Raw genomic sequence first — 27,956 nt, 5'->3', positions numbered from 1 at the left:
CCTTACATTTACCCATTAGTGGCTGCCAATGTTCTGGAGAATTTTTATACAGAAATAATTAAAATGACAGTAACAGGGGTAGTGGTTTACTTCTGGTAACAGTGAGGGAGTGAAGTGGTCATGTGAATCCAGAGGGGGAAACAGTTATAAAAACTGGATTAAAAAAAATAAAAACACTATAAAGCATCCAAAAACAGAAGCTGGAGGAGAGTTTCTAAAAAACCTGCACATGAAAAGGAAAAGAATTGTGTGTGGGTTTTTTGTTTGTTTGTTTTTTGTTTTGTCTTTTTGGTCCCTGAGTTCTATCTGTCTCCACAGCTGCAGCTGCAAAAAAACAGTACTGGGACAAACACTCAGCATCACCACCTAAAAGTACCAGGAGTTCAGAGTTCTAACAGAAGAGCTGGAAATTAGGGGAATCCCTAAAAGCAGAGAAATCCCAGAATGGATGATTCTCAGCTGTGGCCAAATCCTGGCTTATTACCAAATTTCATAGGCATCAGGGAGAACCACAAGGCTTAAAAAGGAGCCATGGAGGCTGGGTACAGTGGCTCATGCCTATAATCCCAGCACTTTGGGAGGCCAAGGCGGGCAGATCACAAGGTCAGGAGTTTGAGACTAGCCTGGCCAATATGGTGAAACCCCATTTCAACTAAAAAAAAAAAAAAATTTAGCCAGGCATGGTGGTGGGCGCCTGTATTCCCAGCTACTCAGGAGGCTGAGGCCGGAGAATCACTTGAACCTGGGAGGTGGGGGTTCCAATGAGCCGTGATTGTACCACTGCACTCCGGCCTGGACAAGTGAGCAAGACTCTGTCTCAAAAAAAAAAAAAAAAAAGGTCAATTAAAATTGTCTCTGAGTGGGCCCAGATATTATATTTTCCACAAAGGGACTTTGAAAAAGCTATTATGCATAAGTTCAAAGAGTTAAATTGCATGCAAAGAATTGAAGGAAAATATGGTACCTTTGACTTAAGAGCAATCTCAGCAGGGAGATGGAAACTATGAAAAATGGAAATTCTGGCTGGGTGTCATGGTTCATGCGTGTATGCCTAATGCTTTGGGAGGCTGAGGCAGGAGGATCACTTGAGGCCAGGAGTTCAAGACCAGTCTGGGAAATATCGCAAGACCCCATGTCTACAAAAAAATTAAAAAATTAGCCAGGCAGGGTGGCATGTGCCTGTAGTCTGAGCTACTCAGGAGGCTGAGGCAGATTGTTTGAACCCAGGAGTTAAGGGTCACAGTGAGATGAGATCATGCCATTGTGTTCTAGCCTGGGCAACAGAGTGAGACCCTGTCTCTAAAAAAGAAAAAAAAAAAAAAGGAAATTCTAGAGATAAAAATTATCAATGCGGAAATTTAAAATTTCTAGGTAGGCTTAATAACACATTATACATGGCAAAATACTCAGTGAAATTGAAGATAGATCTATAGAAAGAGAAATTATTCAATGCAAAAAACAGAAAAAAGTTTAAAGAAAAATGAAAAGAATCTTGGAAACTTGTGGGACAATATGAAGTGGTACAATATATGTGCAATTGGAATCTCAGAAGAAGACAGAAAATGTTTACCAAGAAAAAAAAGAAGAAATAATGGGTAAAAAGTTTCCAAATTTAATGGGAAACATTAATTTCAGATCTGAGAAGGTTATTAACTCAAGTTATAAGCAATGATAAACTCAAATCGTAATCAAATGGCTAGGCTATAAATCAAAGATAAAAGGAAAGTCTTGAAAGCAATAAAGAAAAATGACATGAAATGAGAATGAGAAAAATGACATACGGGGAAATAATATTTATGGTTGTCATCTCATCTGAAACTGTGGAAGCTGGTTGACATTGGAACAACATATTCCAAGTGCTAAGAGGAAGTCTTTCAACTATATGTAAACCAGTAAAAAAAGAAACAAAAATAGTATTTTTACAGATTTGAGAAAATACTGCATTCATAAGATGAAAAGAAAATGCCATGGGAAATTACTGATCCGTATTGTATTTTGTTTACTTTTATTGTGGCACTTAGTATATTATGATTTGTATTGTAATTGTTTTTAGTCATGTCTATCTTAGCTCATGAGACTGTAAACTCCTGGAAGGCAGGAAGATGGTAATGACCTGTAATTGCTGAATGAATTTAAAGCGGATAGCCAGTTTTCTCTTAGCACGTCCCTTAGAACTCCTTTGTGCAGAACATTTCAGGTATGGTAGCTCCTGACTGTAGATTCTGACTGTAGATTGTATTTATGAGCTATTGAAGTTTGCTGAGTTTCCAGGGTAGAGAAAGACAGTAGCGACAGAGTCATCCTTTGGTGGGTTTTGTTTATTCTACATAATGTGAAATTTAAACAAATTGTTTTAATAAATTTGTTCAGGGAAGTTTGTATTCAAGTATATAATCATGCTGGGTTTTAAAAATGCACACTTTGTCTTTGGTAAATCTAGGGACATCAAGTAAAAGCTCAGGCTCTTTCTGGATTGGGAAGAAGTAAGGAAGTGTTAAAGGAATTTCTCTACTGCCTTGCTCTAAATCCTGAATGTAACTCTGTGAAGAAAGAAGCACAGAAGGTATGAGTTCTGTTAGAGGACTTTCTTTTTCAGGTCTTATTTATAGCCTTCATGTCCATGCTGAGTAACCCTTGCGTGTGAAGTAAACAAGAAATATAATTCTGAATGTTCGTGATGATGCGATAAAAAACACATGGCAATAATTATCAGGTTCATACATTGGATAACTTCTAGGTAAACATTATATTTGGTCCCTGGGTAAAGCAGAGTGTTTCATGAGACAGCGTAAACATGCCTCGATTCTGTTGACATAAAAACACACGTTAGGCAAGGTTATTTTTGTTTGTGTAGAAGCTTTATAAAAGACATTATGATATATGTAAAATATATCAATTCGGCTCTATAGGGTGACCTGTAATTTTCAGCAAAGCTTCACCAGCATAGTGCAGAAATACCTGCTCTTTTACCCATCATCCGGTCACACTGAATGTGGAAATCTGTCCTATTAAAAAGCTTATACGATAGTTACCTGATATTTACTTAGCATTTCCAATGACCAGCCTTTTTATGTGTTTATGTTTGTGCTTCCCTGTTTTAACACTGTTTATTGTCAACTTCTACCATGTATTTACCCTGTAATTTTTACTTACCTGTCTAGTTCTGTTTTCTGGAGCAACAGAAAATGAATCAGTTCTTCCTTGTACAATTCAAACCATGTTAGATGTTTGAGAACAGGTATTATCTTTGCCTTAATGTCACCCTGTGAGCCAAACATTCTTTTCTTACAGAGTGATGTTTCTAAGATTTCCTCTTCTGGATGCATTCTAATGTACCCTGTATTTTAGCATCTACAGTTGACAGCCACAGCTGATGAAATTTTACCTTCACTTGTGTTCACATTAGGGGCATGTTTATTTTTAAATACCTTGTTCATCTTTTTTAAAAATAAGAACTTATAGCAATGTTGTTTTTTATCTTCTCTTGTGCAGTTGATTGGCGTTAGTCCTGTTCAGTTGTCCTGACAGTTGTTCAATTGACCAGTGTCACTCATTGGTTTTTGGCCATCATTTCAACTTGTCAAAATAATATTGCATCTTCAGCCTGCTATTCAGCTATCCCTGCTTGCTTTGTCGTATACAGAAACTTCCTGAGAATCTTAAAACATATCTCAACTGATTCTCATAACACTTTTCTGAGAAAGTCAGCCCAAGATCAAAGAGATGAAGCACATTTACCAAGGTTCCTGGACCAGGTTTTAGGTCTTCTGGGTTGTTGTCTACCTGGAGCTTTTTCAGACATGGTGTTTTCCCCTGGACATTCTATGGCTGATAGATATCTTGTATCACAGATGGTACCGAAAACAATGTTAGCCTGTTCACATGGAATGTGGCTCCATCTCCAGCAGCTCTGCTGAGGCTACTCAGAGCTGGGGCTGAGGACATTGATGTCCCTGCTGAGGGTGGTGGTGCGCATTGCTACAGGGCCATGGATTCTAGCGCACCCACCTTGAACCATGAGGAACAGTGGAGAGTGGGGGGAGTCTTTGTTTAGGTTTCAGTCACTCCTTTCTGCTTTCCTCAAGCCTTGGATGCAGCTGAAGCCATGAGGTTTGACAGGACCATTTCAGTGTCTGCTAGCATTGGGTGTCAGCTAGAATGCCTAACTGGCCATTGCTGTCCACCCTTCCCCTGCCCCCACCAATGACACTCCCTGGTTCTTGAACCACAATTATGGCCTTTCCCTCTCTCTTCCTTTAAAGTTCTTTACGAGGTGGGTCTTCCAGTTCTCATAAATAAAGCAGTTCTGTATAGTGACCTCAGCCCTGTGGGTGATCACAGCTTAGATTTAATCCAAGGCCCCCAGCAACCTTTACACTCCCTTTCTCTCTTGTCTGTGTGGCTATTAGGGGAGATTTTATGTAGTGTGTAAGGACCAGGTAGAAGGAAGTGGTAATGCTATCATTTTGTCATTGGGAAGTGTAAGATGGAAAGGGATTGGAAGCTAAAATAACTTAAAGCATTGACTCTGGTTTCAAAAATGTTTGGATTTTAAAAGGTTGGCAGTTAAAATTATTCTTTTCAACATTTTAGGCTTATTTGGCCTCTTAGTTTCCTCTGAATCTATAAGACGTACTATATTTTTACAAAAGTGTTTTAAAATATATATTTTTTCTTTTCTTGGCAATTTTATAGGTAATGTGTGAAGTGCTGTTTTCAGCTGCAGAAAATGTGCATGAAAATTTAACATCTTCCATCCAAAGCAGATTAAAGGCTCAGGGTCACAGCCACATGGATGCCCAGGCTCTGCTGGAAGAAGGTGATGCAGGGAGCTCGGAGGTATGACGTGCATGCGTTTGTCAGGATTCTCTTGATTAAGCTTTATGTAATTGCTTCACTTTAAACAGTTTACAGATTATTCACACATTATGGCATTATGTTAGTTAGACATATTTCTCAAGACCAGTTATAGCTCCTCAACCTGGGAGTTGGAACTTTTACATGAAGTCTCTGGAAGTAATGAAATGATTAAAGATTGAAAGAAGCTTTAGAACACCACCAAATCACCCCAAATGGTAGGAGACTTGAAGTTATTTTGGCTTGGAGAAAATAAAGCAAAGGGACAAGTTAACGGGGGCAGCACACCAACATGGCACATGTATACATATGTAACAAACCTGCACATTGTACACATGTACCCTAGAACTTAAAGCATAATAAAAAAAAAAGAAAATAAAGCAAAGGGATGATTTGAAAATGATATATGATTTTATGTGTGTATGTGTGTGTGTGTGTGTGTAGATAGACAGACAGACAGATTGCATATGAAGATAACTTTTCACTTGCCCTGGCTCAGGAAGAAATTATCCTGTATTTTACTGTGAAAAGAATAAAGCTCATCTTATAAATTAATAGATGAAACCAATTATGAAGGAAGAGTGTATGCCCCCCACCTTTTTTTTTCCAAAGATTTCTAGTACGGGCTACTGCATTCTTTTTCTCTTATGCTATGATTTCTTTGATACTCAGGATTCCTTTTTTTCCCACTTAACCAGAATTCATCTGAGAAATCTGATATGCTTGGAAATACCAATTCTTCAGTTTTGTATTTTATACTGGGTCTACACTTTGAAGAGGATAAAAAGGCGTTAGAAAGCATCCTTCCAACAGCACCCAGCGCTGGCTTAAAGAGACAGTTTCCGGATGATGTGGAGGATGCACCTGACCTGAATGCCCCTGGAAAAATTCCCAAGAAAGGTCAGTGAACTGTTTTCATTAGGCAGTTCTGTGACTCCAAAGTGATAGAATGTTAACTGGTATTCAATATATTTTTTAAAATTTTACACCGTTTAATATTAGTAATGAAATTAGTAATGAAATGATTATATCAGCTCTAAGATTATAGAGCATTTTAGATGTTTTATACTGCAAAGACTTCATAGTCAAAAATAGCAGAGAAAATTTAGCTATAATTTAAAATTTTATTCATGCTTACCATCCAGATAAATTATTGCTATATGCTATTAACTGGGCAGGAACTATTTCTACCCAATGTGATTTATTACATTGATACAACACATTTGGTCCAGAGAAAATACATTTCTTGCATGCTGTTGTTCAGGTGCTTAGGTGTTAATTACAACGTTTTAAATTTTTTCACATTCAGATCTCTCACCTCAAAGGAGCCCAAACTCTGAGACAGAAGAAAGTCAGGGGCTCTCGCTTGATGTAACTGACTTTGAGTGTGCCCTCTGCATGAGGTAGGATGGTACAGAATCCATGCAACTCTTTTAAAACTTCAGCCTTTCTGAAATGTATACCAAAGTGTAATGGGCTTTTTATTATCAGGGAAACTATGGAGAGCTTAGTAATAATTGATTTATTTTCCAAAGATTTAATAAGATATAAAATGAAAGTGCATGCAAGTGATTTCTAGAACAGAAAAGGGATTGCATAAGGAATCCTTCAAAAACCAGTCCGTGATTTGAAAGTCTGTCCTGGACATTTCTGGCTGAAAACAGATATTTTCTTCCAGATTGCTCTTTGAACCTGTTACTACGCCCTGTGGACACACATTTTGCCTAAAATGCCTTGAGCGCTGCCTTGACCACGCCCCACACTGTCCTTTGTGCAAAGACAAACTTTCGGAAGTAAGTACATTTTAGGAAATGACGGGACAGCTCCTCCTCTCATCCCTTGGAGGACGCTTATTCCGTCTCGCGTTGCTTCCCCCACCCAGCTGTTAAAGAAAGTGAGATTTCTCCAATCAAAGATAGGTCTTTTCTCATCTCTTTGATTAATCAAGAAATACACAAGGAAGATTTACACACAGAAATTCCTAAATGTTAAGGACATTTTTAGGTAGAAATTTTAGTTGAGATAGATTGAAAATAGCTAACATTATGAACCGTTACATTACGTTCATTGTAAATGGTTGAGACATTGTCATGGTGCACTTAATGTGCTTCAGGAATTCTCTTTTTCATCTTGAGAGTTTTTCGTAGGATTGAAGACTTGATCATTTCTGACCACTGGTGAGTCCCTTTAGGGCTTTTACAGTTGTCAGTTATTATTGTCTTTGGTCTGAAATCAAAACCAGTAAAATTCGGGTTCCATGGGGAAGCTATATAATGATATTTAGTCCCAATATAAACTATTAAATCCATTTATATTAGGTATGGTAAATACAATGAAGAGTATTTAAAAGCTGAAGACCTTCTGATCAATTTCTGAAATAGTGAATCCATATCAGCTCTATTGGGCTGTGGTCCCATTAGTGCCACGAACTTTCTATGGAGCAAATCATATAACATCTTAAGGGGGTGGGGAGTGTCTTCCTTTGTTTTGCATTCATTAAATGAGACTGATAATATTTGCCTTAATTACTTTCCAGAGATTAAACTTATTGAATGCATTTTAAGTAGGATAAAGTTTTGTTTTCTTTTTACAAACGTACAGTAAAATTTATTTTTAAAATCTGATGTGATAAGAGGAGATATTATACTTAAGTGAAGTTTTAAATAATTATAACCTTTAAAATTTACTGCCAAAACATTAAAATAACTAGTTACAATTGAAACCGTTTTCTGAAACATTGTATGTACATACTTGCTTTATTAAATTGCATGCATGCTGAATCTTTTTAAATTCTTCAGAGTTCTCATGAATATCAATTATTGTGCTGTGCACTGTGTGTCACAGTGGTGGCTGTGCTCTGAGTCTGCAGAGCTGTTTCCTTGGTGGCCCCTGTGCAGTTTTCGTCCGGGCATTTGCTGTCTCTTCTTGCTAGTAGATGCGTCGGACCCACTGCCTCTTGTTCTGGTGCCTGCCTCGGCCAGAACAGGCTCATCTGTTCTTACAAGAATAAAATGCATGTATGTGTGAGCCCTGTTTACAACACAGACCTTACTCACTTCCGTTTCAATGCTGCCTTGTAGGGGGCTGAGTGAAGAAGTGATAGCTGGAGGTCGGCACTAGAATAGAAGCTGCTTGGCCGGGCGCGGTGGCTCACACCTGTAATCCCAGCACTTTGGGAGGCTGAGGCGGGTGGGTCACGAGGTCAGGAGATCAAGACCATCCTGGCTAACACAGTGAAATCCCATCTCTACTAAAAAAAATACAAAAACAAAATTAGCCGGGTATGGTGGTGGGCGCCTGTAGTCCCAGCTACTTGGGAGACTGAGACAAGAGAATGGCGTGAACCCGGGAGGTGGAGCTTGCAGTGAGCTGAGATTGCGCCACTGCACTCCAACCTGGGTGACAGAGCGAGACTCTGTCTCAAAAAGAAAAAAAAAAAAAAGAATAGAAGCTGCCTAAGTACTGACACTTCCTGTGACCTGTTTTCCCTGTATTTCCAGGGACCAGCACATACACCAGAGACTCTAAAAGTCTTTGTTGAATGAATGAATGAATGAATGATTACATGCAAACTATACATGGATTACTAATGTTCCAGAAATTAGAATACTATAAAGTGAAATAAAATCCAAAATTATAGTTTTGTCTTTCTTCAATGCAGGAGTCACATCATTCGCATAGACGACTTTGCATGCACTGCCAGGGACCTGAATCATCAATTATATATGAATCTACAGAACCCTTGGTTAGCATCATGCCAAGTAGAGCACGTTTTATTGTATTACTCTTCAATAAAAGGACATCATAAACCATTTATTAAATACCTATGTCATTAATAATGACACTTATGAAGCAGTTTTGTGAATGAGATGATAGCGTGTTTCTCTACCAGTTACCCTGCGATGGTGGTTCTCAAACATAGGCGTTTCCAAAGTTTGAACTCCTGGTTCTCAGTCAATCACAGCAATACATTTAGTTTGTTTCACACCAACCACAAGGAAACCTGGCAGTATGTGAAGGACTCACCCAGCCATGGTGTGTTGGAAATAGTGGAGCCATCCCAAGCCCAGAAATGCAGCAGGGCACCAAGGAAAGAGCAGAGCCCTGAAGCCCGCCAGGCCTGGGGTCCTGGCTATGCCCTGGTGGTTCAGCACTGACACCTTACCCTTTCTGAATCGCAGCTTTATGAGCGCAGTGGAGAGAACAACTGTAGTATACTGTTTTCAGGACTAATAAAGCACCTGCAGCGGTCCCTGATGTGCATCAGAATGTCAGTGAAAAGAGCTACTATATGCTAGTATACATGCCTGCAATAAAACAGTGCAACCTACCAGACTACTACTCTGTGCACACACACACACACGCACACGCAGAGTAGTAGTTCAGCCACATTGTGGCCCTTCCACCCACCGATCCCAGCACTTTCTTGTTCAGTCTCCTACCTTCCCTTCACATCCTGCTTTAATCCATGGTCCCTCACTCTCTTTCTCAATCCAAAAAAAGTCAACCTTTGCCTTATGCATGCATCCTAAGTAATAACAACAAAGCTAGAAAAAAACACAATGTTGAGAAGATTGGTGTCAGTTTAAATAAACAATTTTAAGTCTTAGACTCAAACATAATCATTCTTACATTCTTTCTCTAGTAGTTCCAATTCTTCACTCTCCAAGCTGATCATTGCAAAAGTCTCTCCTCTCCCAACATGCCCTACTTCACTTCCTCCCCTCTCACCAACATCATGGCACTTGGTTGAAAATGTCGATGCTGTCAAGATTGAGTTGCCTCATCCTTCATCCAGGTGAATGCCTCCTCCTGGCCTTTTCTCACAGTGGAGGGGCTGCCCCTGCCCTTGATACAGGCTGGCCCACCTCTCTCTCCATCCCTGTTCCTTCTAATCTGCTCAGAGATCCCACCCACCACCTCCTTGTTCACCTTTCTACTCGGAAGCTTCGTCCTTTAGAGTCAATTACCATACAGTATCATTTGACTTTTTTTGTTGTTTTTGTTACAGTTATTGGCAAGCAGAAACTTTAACATAACTGTTCTGGCCGAAGAATTAATATTTCGATATTTGCCGGATGAATTGTCTGATAGGAAGAGAATTTATGATGAAGAAATGTCAGAACTGTCAAAGTAAGTGCTCATGTTGTGTGTCCTTGGTCTTAAGTTCAGACTGAACTTTGTCAACTTCAGCTTCACCTCAGATTTTCTTTTCATGGCAGAGAACTCTCTTGGTCTGTAAATGGAAAAGAATGTTAATTGCAAAATATTTTTGGAAACATAATTGCAAAAAGTTATAAGAATTTTTTTCTTTTTTTATAAGATATTTTTAAAGTGTTTTAACAAAATTATATAGTTGCTTTTTGTATGTAAATAAGTGATACTGAATTTTTCAAGATTTAAAAAGCAAAGAAGGCTGGGCACAGTGGCTCATGCCTGTAATCCTAGCATTTTGGGAGGCCAACGCAGGAGGATTGCCTGAGCTTAGGAGTTCAAGACCAACCTGGCCAACACAGCAAGACCCCACCTCTATATTAAAAAATTATTTAAAAATAAATAAAAGGCAAATAATATAAATGTATTTGTTACTGATGAACTGTACACTTAAGAATAGCAAATTATATATGTATATTTTACCTCAAAAAATTTTTAATGTAATATCTGCAAAGTGGAGTAAAGTGAAGCACAGTTTTAAAAAGTAGAGAGAATGAGAACTAATACCCAGGATTGCGAATCACAGCAGGCTTGACAGTTTTCATCTTTTAAAATGGTAAAAGTTTCGTATTTTAATAGCGATCTTATCACTCTTCCACTCTTCTATTTAAAACTCATTGCCTTTGACTACTATGTAGTTTTTGCTTTTATCAGAATTTTTTTAGAGTGCTTAAAAGGTATAACTTTTCCAAGCAAAGTAATATAATTCAGCATGTTCTCTTTCCTCAAGTTAAATAAGACAGATTTGTTAGGAAACCTGGGTGAGCAGAGAATATTCACATGCTATGGTCCTTGGCTTTCTTGTCCCTCTTAGCCTGAGGGTTTTGTTTTGTAGAGGGGAGAACTGAGGTTGGCTGGCTTTTGCTGTTTTGGTAGCCAGTACTACCCTCTGATCTAACAGCTCATACATCTGAGATAACATGTCCCCTTGCTCTGCAGTCTGACCAGAGACGTCCCCATCTTTGTGTGTGCCATGGCCTTCCCCACGGTCCCATGTCCGCTCCACGTTTTTGAGCCCCGCTATCGGCTTATGATAAGAAGATGCATGGAAACTGGCACCAAGCGGTTTGGCATGTGTTTATCTGCTGAGCACGCAGGGTAAGAACTGTCAGTATTTGGTTCAAAGGGTCCTAATGAAGGGTATCGTTTGTCATTTTTTTTGCAGAATGATTTAGGCTAATGCTTGAAAACCTCCAGTGGCTCCCATTACATAACAAAGTCCAAGTTCAAGGCTGCCCACAATGCGGTCCCATCCCTTCTTTCTAGCCTCACTGCCCACCTCTTCCTTTCAAGTGTCACACCCGCTAGTCCATTGCCATGCTACTTGCCCTTCTCTTGTGACAGCTCATGCTTCCACACCTCTGTGCTTCCCTCTGCCTGCAATTTTCTTTATCCCCATATATATACAAACAAATCTAGTCCAACTTTTGAGGTCTAGGAAAATTGTGGCTGGGCTTGGTGGCTCACGCTTGTAATCCCAGCACTTTGGAAGGCTGAGGTGGGAGAATCACTTGAGCCCAGGAGTTGGAGACCAGTCTAGGCAGCATAGGGAGACCCCATCTCTACAAAAAAATTTTAAGAAGAAAAATCTCTATATACTGCACAAAGCTTTTTCTCTGTCTCTACAGCCAAATCATTTTCAGTCTTACAAAAATACACTACGCTAGGTTTTCACCTCCCCTTGTTTCACGTCTTTGTCCAGGGAGGGTGTTGCAAGCCAGCAGGTCATTCCCCTCTGTGGACTGATTTGGGGACTCAGGACCCTCCCATCCCTTAGGGCCTTGTCAGCCCTACATGGTCATGATGAGGTCACTGCATCCAAGTGCTAGCTATGGAGGAGGCGCACGTGCTCTTAAAGGACTCTGGAGAAAGGGGGCTGCCTCCTGTTCACACTTGCTGCAAAGGAGCCTGGCAAATATTGTCTGCCCATGTGCCCAGGAAGAAGTGGAGACTGCATTTTTAGGGCCACTCAGAATTTTCTACCGTAAATACCTAGGGACAGATCTTTTTAAAATATGTGTAGGACCTTTATGGAGAAAATTCTGAAATTTTATTGAAAGAAAAGAAGTTCTGAATCAATGGAGAGAAATGCCATGTCCGTTGGTGCACAGACTCAATGCCGTGGAGATGCCATATCTATCCAGTTCCACAAATCCAGAGTAACTCCCGTCAACATCCCCAGGAAGCTTCTTCATGGACTTGCTCAAGCTGATTTTAGAATCTGTGTAGAAAAGCAAAAGACTAAGCCCAGATCTGGCTGAACAAAAAGGAGAACATTCCTGTAATATCAAGTTTACAAGCCTTAGTAAGTAGACCAATGACACAATAATGTAGAGATCCGAAACAGGTCCACTTATATGTGGACGCCAAATTTATAGACAATTGTATGAGAAAAGACAAACTACTTAATGAAGGGTGCCCAGAAAATTAGTGGGTGGTCCAAATGAGAGGGGGGGAATAAAACTTTACCTTATGCCATAAATAAAAAGATAACACATTTGCATTCCTAATGTGAAATGTGAAAAACAAAATATAAAAACATTTAAGAGGAAATATGGGGGACTGCCTTTATAATTAGGAATGGGGGAATATTTTTTATACAAGGTGCTGAGAATACATGACAGAGAGAGAGATTAGTAAATTAGAATATATGAAAATTTGATTCATCTAAAGTCAGCAAAGAGAAAAAGTAAGCTATAAGAGTTCCACGTGCACTGAGAATATAGAACACTGAAAAGAATGTTATTCCCATCCAAACAACAAGAAAAACAAGAAAAAACAGATAAACCACAGAGCATATATTTCTTGAAGCCATCAGAGAGTGGAGGTTGCTCAGGGTAACCAAACAAGATCCCACAGGGAGAGAGTAGGCAGAGCCCAGCAAGAGACATAAAAGTGTGTAGGAAGAAATTCACCTATTTTTTTTTTAAACAAATTGCCAATGACCTTGTGTGGGCTGGCATCAGAGTGCAGGTCTGGAGAGCTGCACTCACACAGGGAGTTTGCATCACACACAGGCTCCTGTCCACAGATAAGAGGCTTCTTGGTGAGTCATGCCCTGCAGCGAGGCAGGCTTGGAGGAGGTGACATTTATTTGGAGGCCTCTGCTGGTGCTGGGGCATTCATTCCTCCCTTGAAGAGGAATCTTCAGGGCGCCTCCAGGTTCACCATGCTATGAATGAGATCATCCTGTTAGATGACCAGGAAGAGAGAGTTTTATTAAGTATATAAGTAGAGGCATCCGGGTGGCAGTTTGAATCATCACTGCTCTTTAGTTTGGGGAATGTGTAGTAAAGCTGCTCACCAGGAGGACTTTAGAATCACACTGCCATGAGTTCTCATTTCGGCTCTAAATCTCCCTGTGGCCTTAGAGAAGTTAATTCCTCTGAGCCTCCGTGTTTTGTGGGCTTGAATTCATATATATTATAAACTGCTGTGTGTGGTGCTTGGCACGTGGTAGCGTGAGAACATCACTAGGTTATGGGTGATAGTTACGGTAGGAGTGTGGGTAAGAGCTGGGGAGAGCTTTGGAATGAGAATAGAAATAGCCTAGAACACCACCCTGGGCAGCAAGGAGCAGGAGGGACATGCAGAGGTAGGGGCTGTGAAGGGCCGGGCTGGTTAGAGAGGGTGCAGGAGAGCAGAAGCATTAGCTCAGCAACTATCTGCAGGGCCATGCCTTAGGGAGGTGAGACAGGAGCCCGTCAAGTGATTTGAGCAATTCAGAGGGCATCTCTGACTTCTTTTGGAGTCATTTTAATGGAACGGTAGGATATGGAGGAGTGAAGGGGAGGCAAGGAGATGAAGGCAGTGGCTGGGGACTGCTTTCCATGGCACTTTGGTTGGGGAGGGCAGAGCTGGCAGAATTGGAATGAGGTGAAGACCTTGTGGGCAAAGGCAGGAGGGAGGAGGAGCTGAGTGCCTTTGAAGGTGGAGGACTTGCTGCCCCAGCAACCAGCACCAGCAGAGGCTTCCAGATAAATGTCAACTCCTCCAAGCCTGCCTCGCTGCAGGGCATGACTCACCAAGGAGCCTCTTATCTGTGGATAAGAGCCTGTGTGTGATGCAAACTCCCTTTGTGAGTGCAGCTCTCCAGACCTACACTCTGATGCCAGCCCACACAAGGTCACTGGCAATTTGTTTAAAAATAAAAAAATAGCTGAATTCTTCCTACACACTTTTACATCTCTTCCTGAGCTCTGCCTACTCTCTCCCTGTGGGATCTTTGTTTGGTTACCCTGAGCAACCTCCACTCTCTGGTGGGTTCAAGAGACATATGTTTTGTGGTTTATCTGGTTTTCCTTGTTGTTTTTCACATTCTTTTTAGTGTTTTATATTCTCAGTGCACATGGAACTCATAGCTTGTTTTTTCACTTTGCTGACTTTTGATGAATCAAATTGTAAGTGTGGGCTTGAATTCATATGTATTATAAACTGCTCCGTGCGTTGCTTGGCACGTGGTAGCATGAGAATATCACTAGGATAAGGGTGATAGTTACAATCGGAGTGTGGGTAAGAGCTGGGGAGAGCTTTGGAAAGCCGAGTGTGTGCGTGGCACCAGCTGGGTAGTCCTGATGGTGCCCTGCCAAGGTGGCTGAGGAGACACATTTGAGATTTCATCTCTTCCCATCTCTTGGGTCCTTCCCAAAACACTAGCCCGTTGGAACTGCTAAGGCGCAAGTCCTGTCTCACCTGGAGCCCTTCCCCTACAGTCACCATCACCCACTACATTTAACATCTAAGAGAAGCGACCATGTGCACGTGTCTCTTAGCGACAATAACCTTGCTGGTCTGATGTAGAGACACTGTTTTGTGTGGCTTTGTATTCCTTTTCAAAGTAAACTCGCATCCAGGGAAAAAGAAGGCCCCCTGCATTTTAAAAATCACAGTCATTTCTCCTACCTGTCTTTTCAGGCTTTCCGAGTATGGATGCATGCTGGAGATTAAGGATGTGAGAACGTTTCCTGATGGAAGTTCTGTTGTAGACGCGATTGGCATTAGTCGGTTCCGAGTGCTAAGCCACCGCTACAGAGATGGCTATAACACAGCGGACATTGAATATCTTGAAGATGAAAAGGTAAGGCTTATCATACTGGTGTATTTTATAGCAGTCGGTCCTCTTGTTTCCCTCTGCATTGTGGAGAAGCTTTGTCAGACTTGTACTGACAATATTACTTACGTCCTTAATTCATCACTGAAGTTATTTATTTATTTATTTATTATTTTTGAGTCAAGGTCTTGTTCTGTCGTGCAGGCTAGACTGCAGCAGCATGATCTTGGCCCACTGCAGCCTTGACCTCCCAGGCTCAAACGATCCTCCTGCTTTAGTCTCCCGAGTAGCTGGGACTATAGGTGCACACCACCACCCGTGGCTAATTTAAAATTTTTTGTTGTTGTTGAAACAGAGTCTCCCTGTGTTTCCCAGGCTGGTCTCAAACTCCTGGGCTCAAGCAGTCCTCCCACCTCGATCAAAGCATAGTAGCCCCAAAGCGCTGGGACTACAGGCATGAGCCCCTGCCTTGAGCAGTTATTTATTTTCTCAGTGGATTTTTACCTGAGTTGGGAGCTGGTACAGAAATCTCCTTTTAAAAAAATGATCTGGCCGGGCACGGTGGCTCACACCTGTAATCCCAGCACTTTGGGAGGTCAAGGTGGGCAGGTCATGAGGTCAGGAGATTGAGACCATCCTGGCTAACACAGTGAAACCCTGGCTCTACTAAAAATATAAAATATTAGCCATGCGTGGTGGTGGGTGCCTATAGTCCCAGCTACGTGGGAAGCTGAGGCAGGAGAATTGCTTGAACCCAGGAGCTGAAGGTTGCAGTGAGCTGAGATCGCACCACTGCACTCCAGCCTGGGTGATAGAGCAAGACTCCATCTCAAAAAAAAAACCAAAAAAAAACAAACAAAGAAAAAAACCTTACTGTACTTACGCAACATGTAAACCTGCGCATTGCAAAATAGGCTTGTGATTTGTTAGTGGATACTCTAGCCCTGGAACTGGCAAACTTTTTCTATAAAGGGCCGGATAATAAGTACTTTAGACTCCACGGGTCATATGGTCTCTGTCGAAGCTACCCAATTCTGCCCTTGTAGTGCAAAAGTGGCCATAGACAATGTGTAAAGGCATGAGCATGACTGGTTTTCCATTAAATGTGACTTCCGGAAATATGGTGGTGAGCACAGTTTGACTCATGAACAGCAGTCTGTCAGTCCCTTTTCTCTAGGTTGGTATTAATTCAGAACGTGACAAAATCTACAACTTAAAAAATACCTCCCAAAGCTAAATATAAAAGACTTGAATTTATTAACCCATAAGAATTTTTTCATGTGTCTAATAGAAATATCAGGACATATAATTTGACAAATTAGCAAAATGTTTTGAGAGATTCTCCAACAGACTTACACAAGGATGTCCATAACAGTCTTACTCCATTATAGCCCCAAACCAGGAACAGCCCAGGTGCTGATCACACTTGAGTCAGTAAACAGATCGTGGTCCATTCATGCAATGGAATACTACCTGTCAATAAAAAGGAATGAACCACTCGTGCACGAAACAATATGGATGACTCTCACAGACATTATGCTAAGTGAGAAAAACCAGACACAGGACAAACACATACCGCGTGGCTTCGTCTGCATACTTCCAGGAACAGGCAAAACTAGACTCTGGGGACAGAAGTCAGAAAAGGCTTGTGGGGTTGGCTTTGTAACTGACTGGAGGGAGTGGTGACGAATCTTTCTAGGTAGTGGAAATGTCTATCTGGTTTTGGGTGATGGTCGGACTGGTTTATACAGTTGAGAAAACTCTTTGAGCTAAACAAGATCTATGCACTTTTTGGTCTGTAAATTATACTGCAGCAAGAAATTTTAAAATACTTAAAAGGAGGAAATCCTTGGAATTATTGTATCCCTCTTTTAAATTCTTTGGTTGACATTTGGAATTATGGAAGTGAGGGTACGTAGCCACCCCACATCACACTGGAAGTCATTTTGGGGGCAGTGGTGTACACTTAGGATTTGTGAATGGAGTCACACCCAGGACACTGTCTCTGTGCCTCCTCCAGTTGCTGTTTCTGGTCATCCCAGTGCACGGGAGCAGAGCAGGGAGCCCCACTCCCAGGCTGTACCAGAAAGCTGGGTTTCAAAGCTACAGCTGAAAGTGATAATTCTCAGGGTCTCTCTGTGGGGTGGATAGACCTGACGGCAGGGTTTATTGACCGTTGTTGTAGATGACAGCTTTTAATAGTGTATGCGCTTATTTTAAATGGGGGCTCAAATAGCTACAACATGAAATAATTTTAGCTTATTTTTATAAGAAAATCCTCTATCACATATGAATATTTGATTTGTATAAATCAAATTAAGGGTGGTATATGCATTACATTATAATTTCTCAGCACACCGTAGTTTTTGTAGGTACTGGAATTTTGTAACAGGAAAGGACCTTCATGGTTTATTCCTATTATACAGATGAGAAAACTCTGCCCTAACGAGGCTGTGAGACTGGCTAGATTCACACATGAGAGTTGGTGATGAAGCCAGAACAAACCCTGGTGCCGTGATTCCCAGTTCCATGCTCTTCCTCCTCTACCGGGTGTTCCTGAACAGGACTGAGGCGTAATTTAAATGACAGATGTGATAGTGACATAGGGACCAGAGGCCAAGCTTGGTCAGTCTAAGGTGCTGTGGCCCACCACAAGCTGGAGTCCATCAGCCCAGGCCAATGTAATGAGTGCAGTCTTGCACTATCATGCCTTTAGGAATATAGTTTGGTGATACGGAGTACAATTTTTAAAATGTCACCCTTTGACTTGGTAATTCTGTCAAGGTCTCTAGGAAACTATACTGAGGAAACCATACCTCCCTCCCTTGTCAAAAAAGCAAAACAAAACAAAACAACTTTTGCATAAATGTTTATATTACAGTGTTATTTTTAAAAATAAAAAGCTAGAATATTCTAAATAACTTATGTGAATAGTTAAGTAAGTTGGCATGTATCTCAAATATATAATTGCATGCAGCCATTGAAAATTATTCAAAATTACATGAAATGTGCTTATATTATGGTATTAAAAGAAAAATCAGGATACAATTGATAGATTTCAACTATGCAAAAAATGCAGATTTCTATATTGAGCATGTACCATTTTTGTGAAACTGATGAATTATTAAAATGCTAAATGCCACAAATCCCCTTAGTGGCGGTACAGAGGTCGCTAACTGTGTTACGTGCATTACTATGAATGGTTCACACAGCCGTGCCTTTTTCTCTGATCAGGTGGAGGGTCCAGAGTATGAAGAACTTGCCGCTCTCCACGATTCTGTGCATCAACAGTCTGTTTCCTGGTTCGCGTCTCTCCAGGATCGCATGAAAGAACAAATTTTAAGTCATTTTGGGGTAATGCCAGACAGAGAACCTGAGCCTCAGGTATGCTCTCCCTTTTTCCTTTATAATTCTGCTATTTCCTGCTGTAGTGTGCTGAGCCATCATTCTGATGGAGAGCTTGGCAGTATGATGCTGGTTACCCCAATGTGGTTGCTTATGAACCAGTTCATCTACTAACAGCCCAAAGGAGCACCTACTATGATAGCACATGACCTGTGAAGCAAAACAACAAAGGCTCTCTAACAAAACATAATTTCTTTTCTAACAATCAATTTATTCTGCTTGGCTGTCAGCTTTTGTAGCCTTTTGCTTCTTTCACTCGCATCTTAAAATTTAAGTAGTAACTTTATTGTATTGGCACGAACATTCCACATTCGGCACATAGCATTACCTTGCACCTGGTATACAGATGTTGAATAAGTGAAGAGAAAAATCCCATCATTCTTGTGACATGAGAAGCATGACTTCCTTGTCCTCTAGGTACCCTGCTGACCAGCTGTCATGGGCTTTCTCTGGTGCTCCCTATGAGTACTTTTGGTGAAGCTCGTTCTTTAAGCAATGAATGAGCTTAGGTTTGTGGGTTTGTGGAGCATTTCTAAGCTCAGGTGGCCCTCTCCTCTGCATTAGGTGGGAGAGCCAGGCTGGGCTGGTTTAAGATTGTGCCAGAGAGCATATACCTCCCACCTGTACACGGATGCTCAGCTGTCAAAGACAGTAGGGGAGGGGGATCGGCTCTCAGCTGGATGATGTGAAATGTCTTTTGTGTCTGTCCCCATCCGTTTTAACTTGTTTTTTTTCTACCTCTTGGAGCTTCTATCTTTTACCCCTTGCCTGAATTCTTTCTTTTCCAAACAGAGAAAAATGCTTTAACTGCTAGAAATTGCCATTAAGTCCTTCCCGGCTTGCCCTTTTTGCATAATGCTTTGTTCTACAGTGTCCTGGAACTGAGATTCAGAAAGCATGGTGGTTACAGTGACTTGCATTAGGATATGAGTCATTCTTTTTCTAGGAGTTGTTGTTTATTAACCAAATTAATCAATCTCTACTTGGCAGGTATATTAGCTTCCTACTACTGCTGTTAAGAAATTTCACGAACATGGTAGCTTAAAACAACACATATGTATTATCTTCCAGTCCTGGTTCTGCAGACCAGACTATGATCAGGGTGATGGCAGCATGCGTTCCTGTGTGGAGGTTGTGGGGGAGAGTCTGTTTCCTTGCCTTTGCAGCTTGTAGAAGCTGGTGGCATTCCTCGGCTTCCTTCCTCCATCAGAGCCTGCAGTGTTGCTTCTCTCTGACCGTTCTTCCAAAGCCACATGTCCCTCTGACCACAGCCCAGAAAGGACCCTATATGAACACATTGGGCCCATCAGGATAATCCCCCTATCCCAAAGTCCTTAATTGAAGCACATCCTCCAATTCCCTCTGCCATATAAGGTACCATATGGGGGACCATTTTTCTCATGACTACAGAGGGATTTTAGGTAATACATCAATTTTTACATTAGGTCCTTCCCATTAAGCGTGCTACTCAGTTTTTTTCTTTCTCTGTGAGATGAGGTGGGGAAAAGAGTGTGAATCTGTATAAAAGGTTGTTTTCTCCATCTGTGCCTTTCTCCCTCTGAAGGGCAGGTTGATGTCTTCCTCACAGTGACTTGGGCTACCCCCGGTGAGCTTTGGCTACAGTGCTGTTCCTAATCCTCCAGCATAATCTATCTCACCCTAAACTAAGGTGACTCCAGAGTTCACCCTCCCAGCTCTTATTGGCATCCTGCACATTTTTGGAGGAGGAATAGGGTTAAGAATCCTAGACCCTGGAAACAAAAAGGCCTGCATATCTTGGTTCCAGTACCAAGAATATTGAGAACAAGTTGATGATCGACTTTTGCCTAGCACTTAGTCTAGAATTGCTTTGTTTGATTATGTGAAATAAAGGTTATTTGGTGGCATAATAATTCTTATGTATATAATTTCTGATAACTCTTGCATACGACATGCATACATATATATGTTTCATACATATACTCATTTGCCACATTGAGGATGTCACTCAAACTTATACACATACTTTTAGCCCTTATAATATTATGCTTTATATGGCATGCTTAAGACATAAAAAATAATAGCACAGAACATTGGAAAGTGAAGGTGAAAGTGATGGTCTTCTCCTCTGACCAGTATATACTCTTAACTGAAAGCTTGAGAGAACAGAAGCAACTAATTCATAGAATGTCCCCATGGAAGATGCTTCTCTTTGCAGGCTCTTCCTTTTGTGAGTTCCCCCACCTTTAAATGTGTACTGTAAAAGTAAACTACGTATTTTGAGAGCTGAATTAATTGTGAAGTAGCCCTAAAATACAAGATGGCATTTAATTCTTGCTCACATGTCTGTTGATGGAGCAAAAGACTGTGTTGGGGAACAGGCTTGAATTTTCAGTGTTAACCTTGCTTTCCCCTCATCTCTTTTGCAGAGTAATCCCAGCGGCCCTGCCTGGTCCTGGTGGATCCTGGCCGTGCTGCCCCTGGAGCGCAAGGCTCAGCTGGCCATCCTCGGCATGACCTCGCTCAAAGAGCGGCTCCTTGCCATCCGACGGATATTAGTCATCATCACGCGTAAGATGAATAGTCGGCAAGAGCTGGCTAATGCCAGGGAGAGAAATAATTGATTTTTCTCTCTGTCAAGGTTTCTGGCAGCCCTTGTACTTTTATAAATGTCAGGCACAGACGAATAGCCGTCCATTCATTGTGCTTTGTCAAGTGCTTGTGGATAAGGTTCCAAAATGGGACGCTTGCCAAACATTGAGTCCTCCTCAAAAATGACAGTTCTGTGTCTGGTGGGATCTGACCTTGTATAAGGTTAGCATGAAGTCTGAATGGAGCCCATAGTTGGAAAACAACCTAAGAAAATCTCTTGGAAGCAGGTACTTGGGGAATGCAGTTCACTGACAGCACAGGACCCTGCAGATGGTTTACATGTGGTTTGGGTTTCACGAGAAAGAAGCATTCGCTTCCCAGTCAGTATCTTGCTCTGCCAGATGGTAAAGGCATGCTTTAGTGTGTAGACAATATGGGGGAACCACGTTTTTATCTGGAAGTGGATTTCTTAGAACACAGGCTAACCAAAACTACACTTAGGCTTTGCGTGTTGCTGTGAAGTTGTCTGTGAAATTGAATAATCACACCATTGTTCAGTGCAGGAGCCCAAACTAGTCCTTACCCAAGAAGTAGTAGCCTCTGGATAGAACTGTGTGTAACGTCCTGTTGTAGTCCCAGGTGTTGTAAATTGCATGTTGTAATCAAATGAATGTCAAAACATAAGAAAGTATACCTTGGATATAGAAAAACCTGAGAACAGTATCATTCACTTGAGGAGATATATATATATATACACACACACTAAAGTGAGTTAAAATTGTATATGCAGTGGGATGTCAAACATAAAACCACCAAGTGCAAAGAATGCTTTGAAAGTAGAACCTTGTTTCATTGATCAATGATTACTAAGCATTTAGGAAACAGTCATCTTTTTCTATTGAGATTTGCATTAGAAATCAGCCCCATCAGTAAATTTCAGTTTACTATCCATTTATCAATATACAAAAACATTAAAAATCTGCCATGCCATGGTAATCTATCTATTCCAGGAAAATAGATCAGAATATATGAAAGGAGGATGGCCGGTATGGGATGTAAATATTCAGTAAGTTTTTCTCCAACACCAACCTAAAATTATCTTTATTTTTTTGAAAGAAAGTTTTACGGTGATCAGACCAGGTGTTATCTGTTAAAGGACAGTAGTATGACTTCCATCCTGTAATGCACATTGGTGATATTGATTGGAATAACTGAATCTGAGATACTCACATGTTCTCTCTGGCCCAACCAGCTGGTGCATTTAGTTCGCTTCCTCGTCTGTAAGGTGGACATTCTTAACCAGAGGGTCACGACCACTGAAGAGCACATCACAGCTGCAAGTTTTGCTTTGTTCGTTGAAGGTGATTTTTTAGTTTTAAAAAATATATATCTCATAATATACAATGTTGATGGTATATCAATCCATCAAGCATTTTATTAGAAAGACTTCATAATATTATGAATTTTTCTTTTAGTTTTCAGTAGATAAAACTCAGTCTTATCATGGGAGTTAGAAAATACCAGCATCACTTAATTGTAAAGAGAAAATGTGAAAGTATTTTCCAATCCAATGTTTCAAGTGCCTCGCTTATTGTGAATCTCAAATATCGTCTTGAGATGGTTTAATGGCAGTTTGGCCAAGTGATTTCTAAGAGATTTTATTAATTTATGCATTAACAATAGTATTCAACTTTCTTAGGCATTATAACCTAACCCGATCATTTGATTGGAGTAACTGAATCATTCATTGATTGGAATAAAATAAACAAAATGCATCTCACATGCCAGAAGACCTTTACCAGAAGTGGTTCATGAAAATCAGTATGCATTGACCATTCTCTGCCTTTCCCTTTAGGAAAATTTTTTTGTACCTTCATATCACAGCTGAATAGTTATCAATGCCATTTCCATTTGGAAGTGTCTAAATAACCATAATGTGATCACAGCTTCTCCACGAGCCTTCCTGAAGTTAAGTTGGTATGCTTGCTATAATATTTGGAACCTATTGCTTTCTCTTCCTCACTCTTTAAATGTCATAAGGTCACACAGTTCTTGGAATCAGAACTATTCAGTTATTTCTTCATGATTCTGCCTGGCTTTCTGAGTCTTCTCATTCTGCATGTTATGTAAAAGTCTGAACAACAATGATGACGCAGACGAGAGCAACATACATTTTTATTTTTTGATAGAGAGGTTTTTATTTTTTTGATACCAGAGGGAATTAACTATGATCACATCGTGCTCTCTCCGTTCAGCATCACACCCCCACATACTGCAGTGTGGGAGTAGATTGGTACTTACTGAGCACTTAGAAACATCACGCATCAGGAACCGGGTCAGGGTGACAGCATCCTACGGTCATGTCATGAAGGAAGCCTCCTTTTACAAACCTAAAAAAAACAACCCCCCAGCTTCAGTTTGCTACCAATTAAGCTGAAGCAGAAGGGTCTGCTTCCTCCTCCGCCTGCCCCCTTCTGCCTGTTTTCTGTTGGGGAGATGCCAATTCTAAGGATTTCTCAGAAAATAATGTAATCTCTCATTCAACGTCAGGACATTCCAGCTTAATTGTACTGAAAGTGCTCCAATAGGCATGCTCTTGTTACATTGGAATAAAAGCAGAAAAGAGTAATAGCAGCGTCAGGGAGTCATTTTTCTTCTTGAGGAACAATACATTCTGTTCGGTGTTTTTCCATTCATCGCCCAAACCTGCCTGTGTCTTTGAAATGCAAGTAAGATCCCAAAGGCAGCTTTCTGAAAGCCCGTGGCATTTTTAGCATATCCCATCCCCCGTGTGTGTCCTCATCTTCAGAATTGACAGTTAGGATACTTTTTAAAGTTTCAGAAGAAAATAATTTAAAATGTTAAGGTTTATCCATAGAAACACAATAATTCTTAACCAATTCATGTACCAAATTCAACAGTATTATCTCATTTTTAGGGTCACAAATGTGTCCTTTTTGCACTTAAACCTCCTCCCTCTCTCAAAAACAAAAACAAAAACAAACAAAAAACACACCAAGACTGTTTAACAAATTGTATCTCAACTCTTAATATATGTTAAGTCTTACCACAGGACTTTTGAATCATCAAGGAGCAATTGAAGTTTATGGATGGTAGAATTACAATGAACTATGATATTATCACTCTATTATAAACTTTTTGGAAAATTGGCAGTTGTTACCATCAAAATACTCCATTGCCTGTATTACATAGAATTTGTTATAATTTTTAAGTGCTTTAAAAAATACCCGTCTGTTTCTTCTCCTTCTTGTTTTCTTTTGTGCCCCACCACTTAAATTACTTGGGTAAATACCACTCTTCAAAATTTGAATACCATCTATCAAATAAGAAGAAATGTGAAAGATATGAAGAAGAAAGGTGATAGCAAATTAGAAGAAAATAAATGTGGGTGATTTTTTTTAGTTGAAAGCACAGAGTTTTATTTTTCCCCAGTGTAACTACTGAGTAGGGTAGGGAGGTCCCCGTCTCCCCATTTTTTTTTTTTTTTTGAGATGGAGTCTCACTCTGTTGCCTAGGCTGGAGTGCAATGGCACAGTCTCGTCTCACTGCAACCTCCACCTCCCGGGTTCAAGTGATTCTCCTGCCTGGGCCTCCTGAGTAGTTGGGATTACAGGCACGTGCCACCATACCCAGCTAATTTTTGTTATTTTTATTTTTTTTTTTTAGTAGAGATGGGGTTTCACCGTGTTGGTCAGGCTGGTCTCGAACTCCTGACCCCGTGATCTGCCCGCCTCGGCCTCCCAGAGTGCTGGGATTACAGGCGTGAGCTACTGCGCCCAGCCCATCTCCCCATTTTTTAGCATAGAGAGCAGCGGCAGCCAGTGGAAGGAGTTCTTCCCCTTCAACATCGTCCTTCCCAAAGTCCACATTCTGATTCTGTTGCTCACCAAAATCTAATTCCCAGGGAAGCTGGCTCTGGATGGGAAGGATGAGCTGTGTGAACCATCGCCCACACAAGGAGATAACCGAACCCCTTTGCCAGCATCACCCCCTCTCTACTGGGGTGAGACACTTCATTCGCAGCGCTGGCTCTGACTCCCAGGGGAAAGTCTTTTTCCCTTTACAACTTCTCACCTCACCCACACCTTGACTTTCACTTCTCAACTGCTGAATTCTATAAAATAGCCTTTTAGTGGTGGCTCAGCTTTTAGGTGAGCACAGATAGTGAAGAAATTGAAGTGCCACCATTGCACTCCCCCAAGTTGGGGACATAAACTCGAATTTGCACCCAGGTCTGATAAAAGTAACTGATTGAGGACGCAGAGAGGTGGATGCCATTGACAGCATTTACTGTTCCTCACAATTCCTGCAGAAATGAAAGAAAGAGAGGCCCAGCAGACCACACCGGGCCATGAGGGGAAGCACGGGAGACAGGCAGAAGCAGGAGTGAGGACGAACGTGGCTCAGACCCTCTACTGTGTGTTCTGCAGGAAAGGGCAGGGAAATAGCTTAGACTGGCTGGTTTGAATAACAGCTCAGACTCTAGGCTATACGGGTGGTCTCTAGCCATCTGGCACCTAGCCCTGGGTCGTTAGGGTGGGGGATATTGCCTCCTAGGTTGTAAGAGCCAGGTGGAGGAGGATGGGCTCTGGATTGGTCACTTTGCTCCCAGGGTAGCCCTTTGCTATGTCTAAGAATTGGCTCACCCTGGGACGGGCAGTTTCTCCCGGGTCAGTGAGGCCCCTGAGATGTCAAAATATCATAAAATATAGAAATCATGATTCATACAATTGGTCCTCTGCTGTTTTGACATACTAAGGTCACTTTTGATAGCAGAAACTTTTAAAGAGTAGGGCATACTGAAGAGCATAGAAAACGTTTTATTCTGAGAGTAGAAAGGAGGAAGACACGTGAAGATACAGGAGTCCCTTAGGCTGGCCCATAGCTGAGTCTGTCATGTGTATGGCATTAGTCAAGAACATAGTTCTGCAGTTTGTGGGGTGGGGGGGGCGGCCTCTAACATTTCTTGGTGCAGTTGTTAACATGTTAAACATATGAGTCTGATGATGATATCGCAGTGTTTCTCAGCTCGGGGTGGCAGTTCTGGCAGTTGTGTGGCTGGGGGTGTGCACTGATAGTTGAGTAAAGGATAAGTAGAGACTCGTGGTGTTCATGTGTCACCACAAGGAGGGAGTGGCTGTGGAGACCCAGGGCAGGAAGTCGTGGTGGAAAGCAGGCTGGGGTGGTAGGAGAAGGTACTGCGGGTGGGTGCTCCTCCCCCAGGGGTTGAGGAGTTGACTGATAGGGGACAGTTACCTCCTGGGAAAGTAAGATGCTCCCTTAAGTTTTAGAATGGTACAGAGAGTAGTCCCTTCTACCAGAATTTCCATTTAGACATGGCAGTGTGGGGGGCCATGTTTTGGCAGAAGCAGGGCGTGTATCAGCATTAGTGGACTCCTCAATGTTAAAAGGAAGAACAGCAAACATGTCATGTGCCCGCTTTGTGCCTCATGAGAGGCAGCCTGTGGGCATCGCTAGGGCAGAGGTTTTAATATCTGGGACAAAGTTATCTCCCACGGCGAGGTCGTGGCTGGGGCCACGTCATCTTCAGCCATGAGCTGCTGGGCTGGGAAATGTCTTCTGGGATGTGAGACATGGGGTCTCCTTTCTAAGCGGACCCCCACTCATGCTGATGTGGGTCCCAGCATTTGCCGCGTTTGGTTGAAACAGTGGCTTACCTGGAGGGTCTGGGCCTCTGGATCATAAACCAGCGAAAGCCCCCACATCAGTGGTGACAAGATCAATAGACCCCAGAATGTGTGCAGCTGTGCTTGATAGGGTTTTGGTTCTTGCTTTTTGGTGGAAGTTTAGGCTCAAATGGGTCCCGTATCAGATGAGCAGCTGCACGGCCTGTGGGAGCCCTGGGGTTAGTGGGTCCAGGAGAGAATGTGTTTTCTCTCTGGGCTCCAGCCCTGATGGGGTGGGGACAAGATCCAAAATTTATAGGAATAGGGGGAAACATTATGGAAGGCCCTAATATGTAATGAGCTTTTATATACAAGAATGCAAGACATAGCCGTCTTTTTATGTTGAAAGGGGAACATGGTAATGTTTTTTAAAGTTTGTGTGAGGTGTGAGTCAGCCGAGATGCCCTAAATTAAGAGAGATTCAGGTTTGTGGTGCAAGATAGAGGCCTATTTTGGGGTGTGTTTGCAGACCAGAATTTGAAATGGAGTTGTTTGAGGAGACCATTGTGTGTCTTCATGAAACCGATTGTGTGGAACCTATCAGGGCTGTGGAAGTTGTAGCGAATGCCTTTGCCCAGAGCCCAGCATTGTGGATTCCGAGAAGTGGCATGTGTGTCTCGGTGACTTCCCGTGATGCCTGCCACTCTGAAGAGATGAAGGAGTGTCCCGGCAAGACCTCGAATCCCAGCTGTAGCACCTGTGGAGAGATGTGATTTAGATTTGGATTTGGGGTATCTGTGAGGAAGAGTCCCAGAGTTTTTCATCCTGAAGGGGGCAACTCTTGGGCAATGGTCCAACAGTTGGCCATAAATGTGAAGCTGGGGCCCTGTGCTGACCAGGGCATCCAGCGTTAAGACGACTGCCTAACTTTGGCCACATGTGTTGTTTTTTGGGTTCTGTTTTGTATCAGGGCATGCTGGCTAAAGGATGGGAAGCAGCAACATTCTCTTGGGCTCCATAATTTATATGAGGGTTGGCAATGCCATCTGTACCCTCTGTGAACTCCCACTGCTGTTCACTCAGTTAATCTAAGGGACACCAAGGGGTCTGTGGAAGGATGACCTCACAAGGGACTGAGGACATGGGAGACCACCCTCCTGCGGGTAGAATACACCAGAGGGCCCAGGCTTGACTCTGTCCTGTGTTAAGGA

At 41.7% G+C, this 27,956-nt stretch overlaps 1 protein-coding gene across 1 annotated transcript in view; it reads left to right on the top strand.

The window, feature by feature from the left end:
• Positions 1-26,322, top strand: part of LONRF2 (LON peptidase N-terminal domain and ring finger 2) — a 42,991-nt gene extending 16,669 nt beyond the window's left edge. The window contains exons 3-12 of the mRNA XM_054475688.2: positions 2,441-2,563; positions 4,696-4,839; positions 5,556-5,757; positions 6,167-6,260; positions 6,536-6,650; positions 9,869-9,990; positions 11,011-11,169; positions 14,986-15,148; positions 18,356-18,505; positions 20,935-26,322. Coding sequence (XP_054331663.1) covers positions 2,441-2,563; positions 4,696-4,839; positions 5,556-5,757; positions 6,167-6,260; positions 6,536-6,650; positions 9,869-9,990; positions 11,011-11,169; positions 14,986-15,148; positions 18,356-18,505; positions 20,935-21,129 — 1,467 coding nt within the window. The 3' untranslated portion in view covers positions 21,130-26,322. The remainder of the gene's footprint in view (positions 1-2,440; positions 2,564-4,695; positions 4,840-5,555; positions 5,758-6,166; positions 6,261-6,535; positions 6,651-9,868; positions 9,991-11,010; positions 11,170-14,985; positions 15,149-18,355; positions 18,506-20,934) is intronic.
• Positions 26,323-27,956: the final 1,634 nt, after the last annotated feature.

Source organism: Pongo pygmaeus, chromosome 12, assembly GCF_028885625.2.
Source record: "Pongo pygmaeus isolate AG05252 chromosome 12, NHGRI_mPonPyg2-v2.0_pri, whole genome shotgun sequence".
Lineage (NCBI taxonomy): Eukaryota > Metazoa > Chordata > Mammalia > Primates > Hominidae > Pongo > Pongo pygmaeus.
This window is presented reverse-complemented; position numbering and strand designations above follow the sequence as displayed.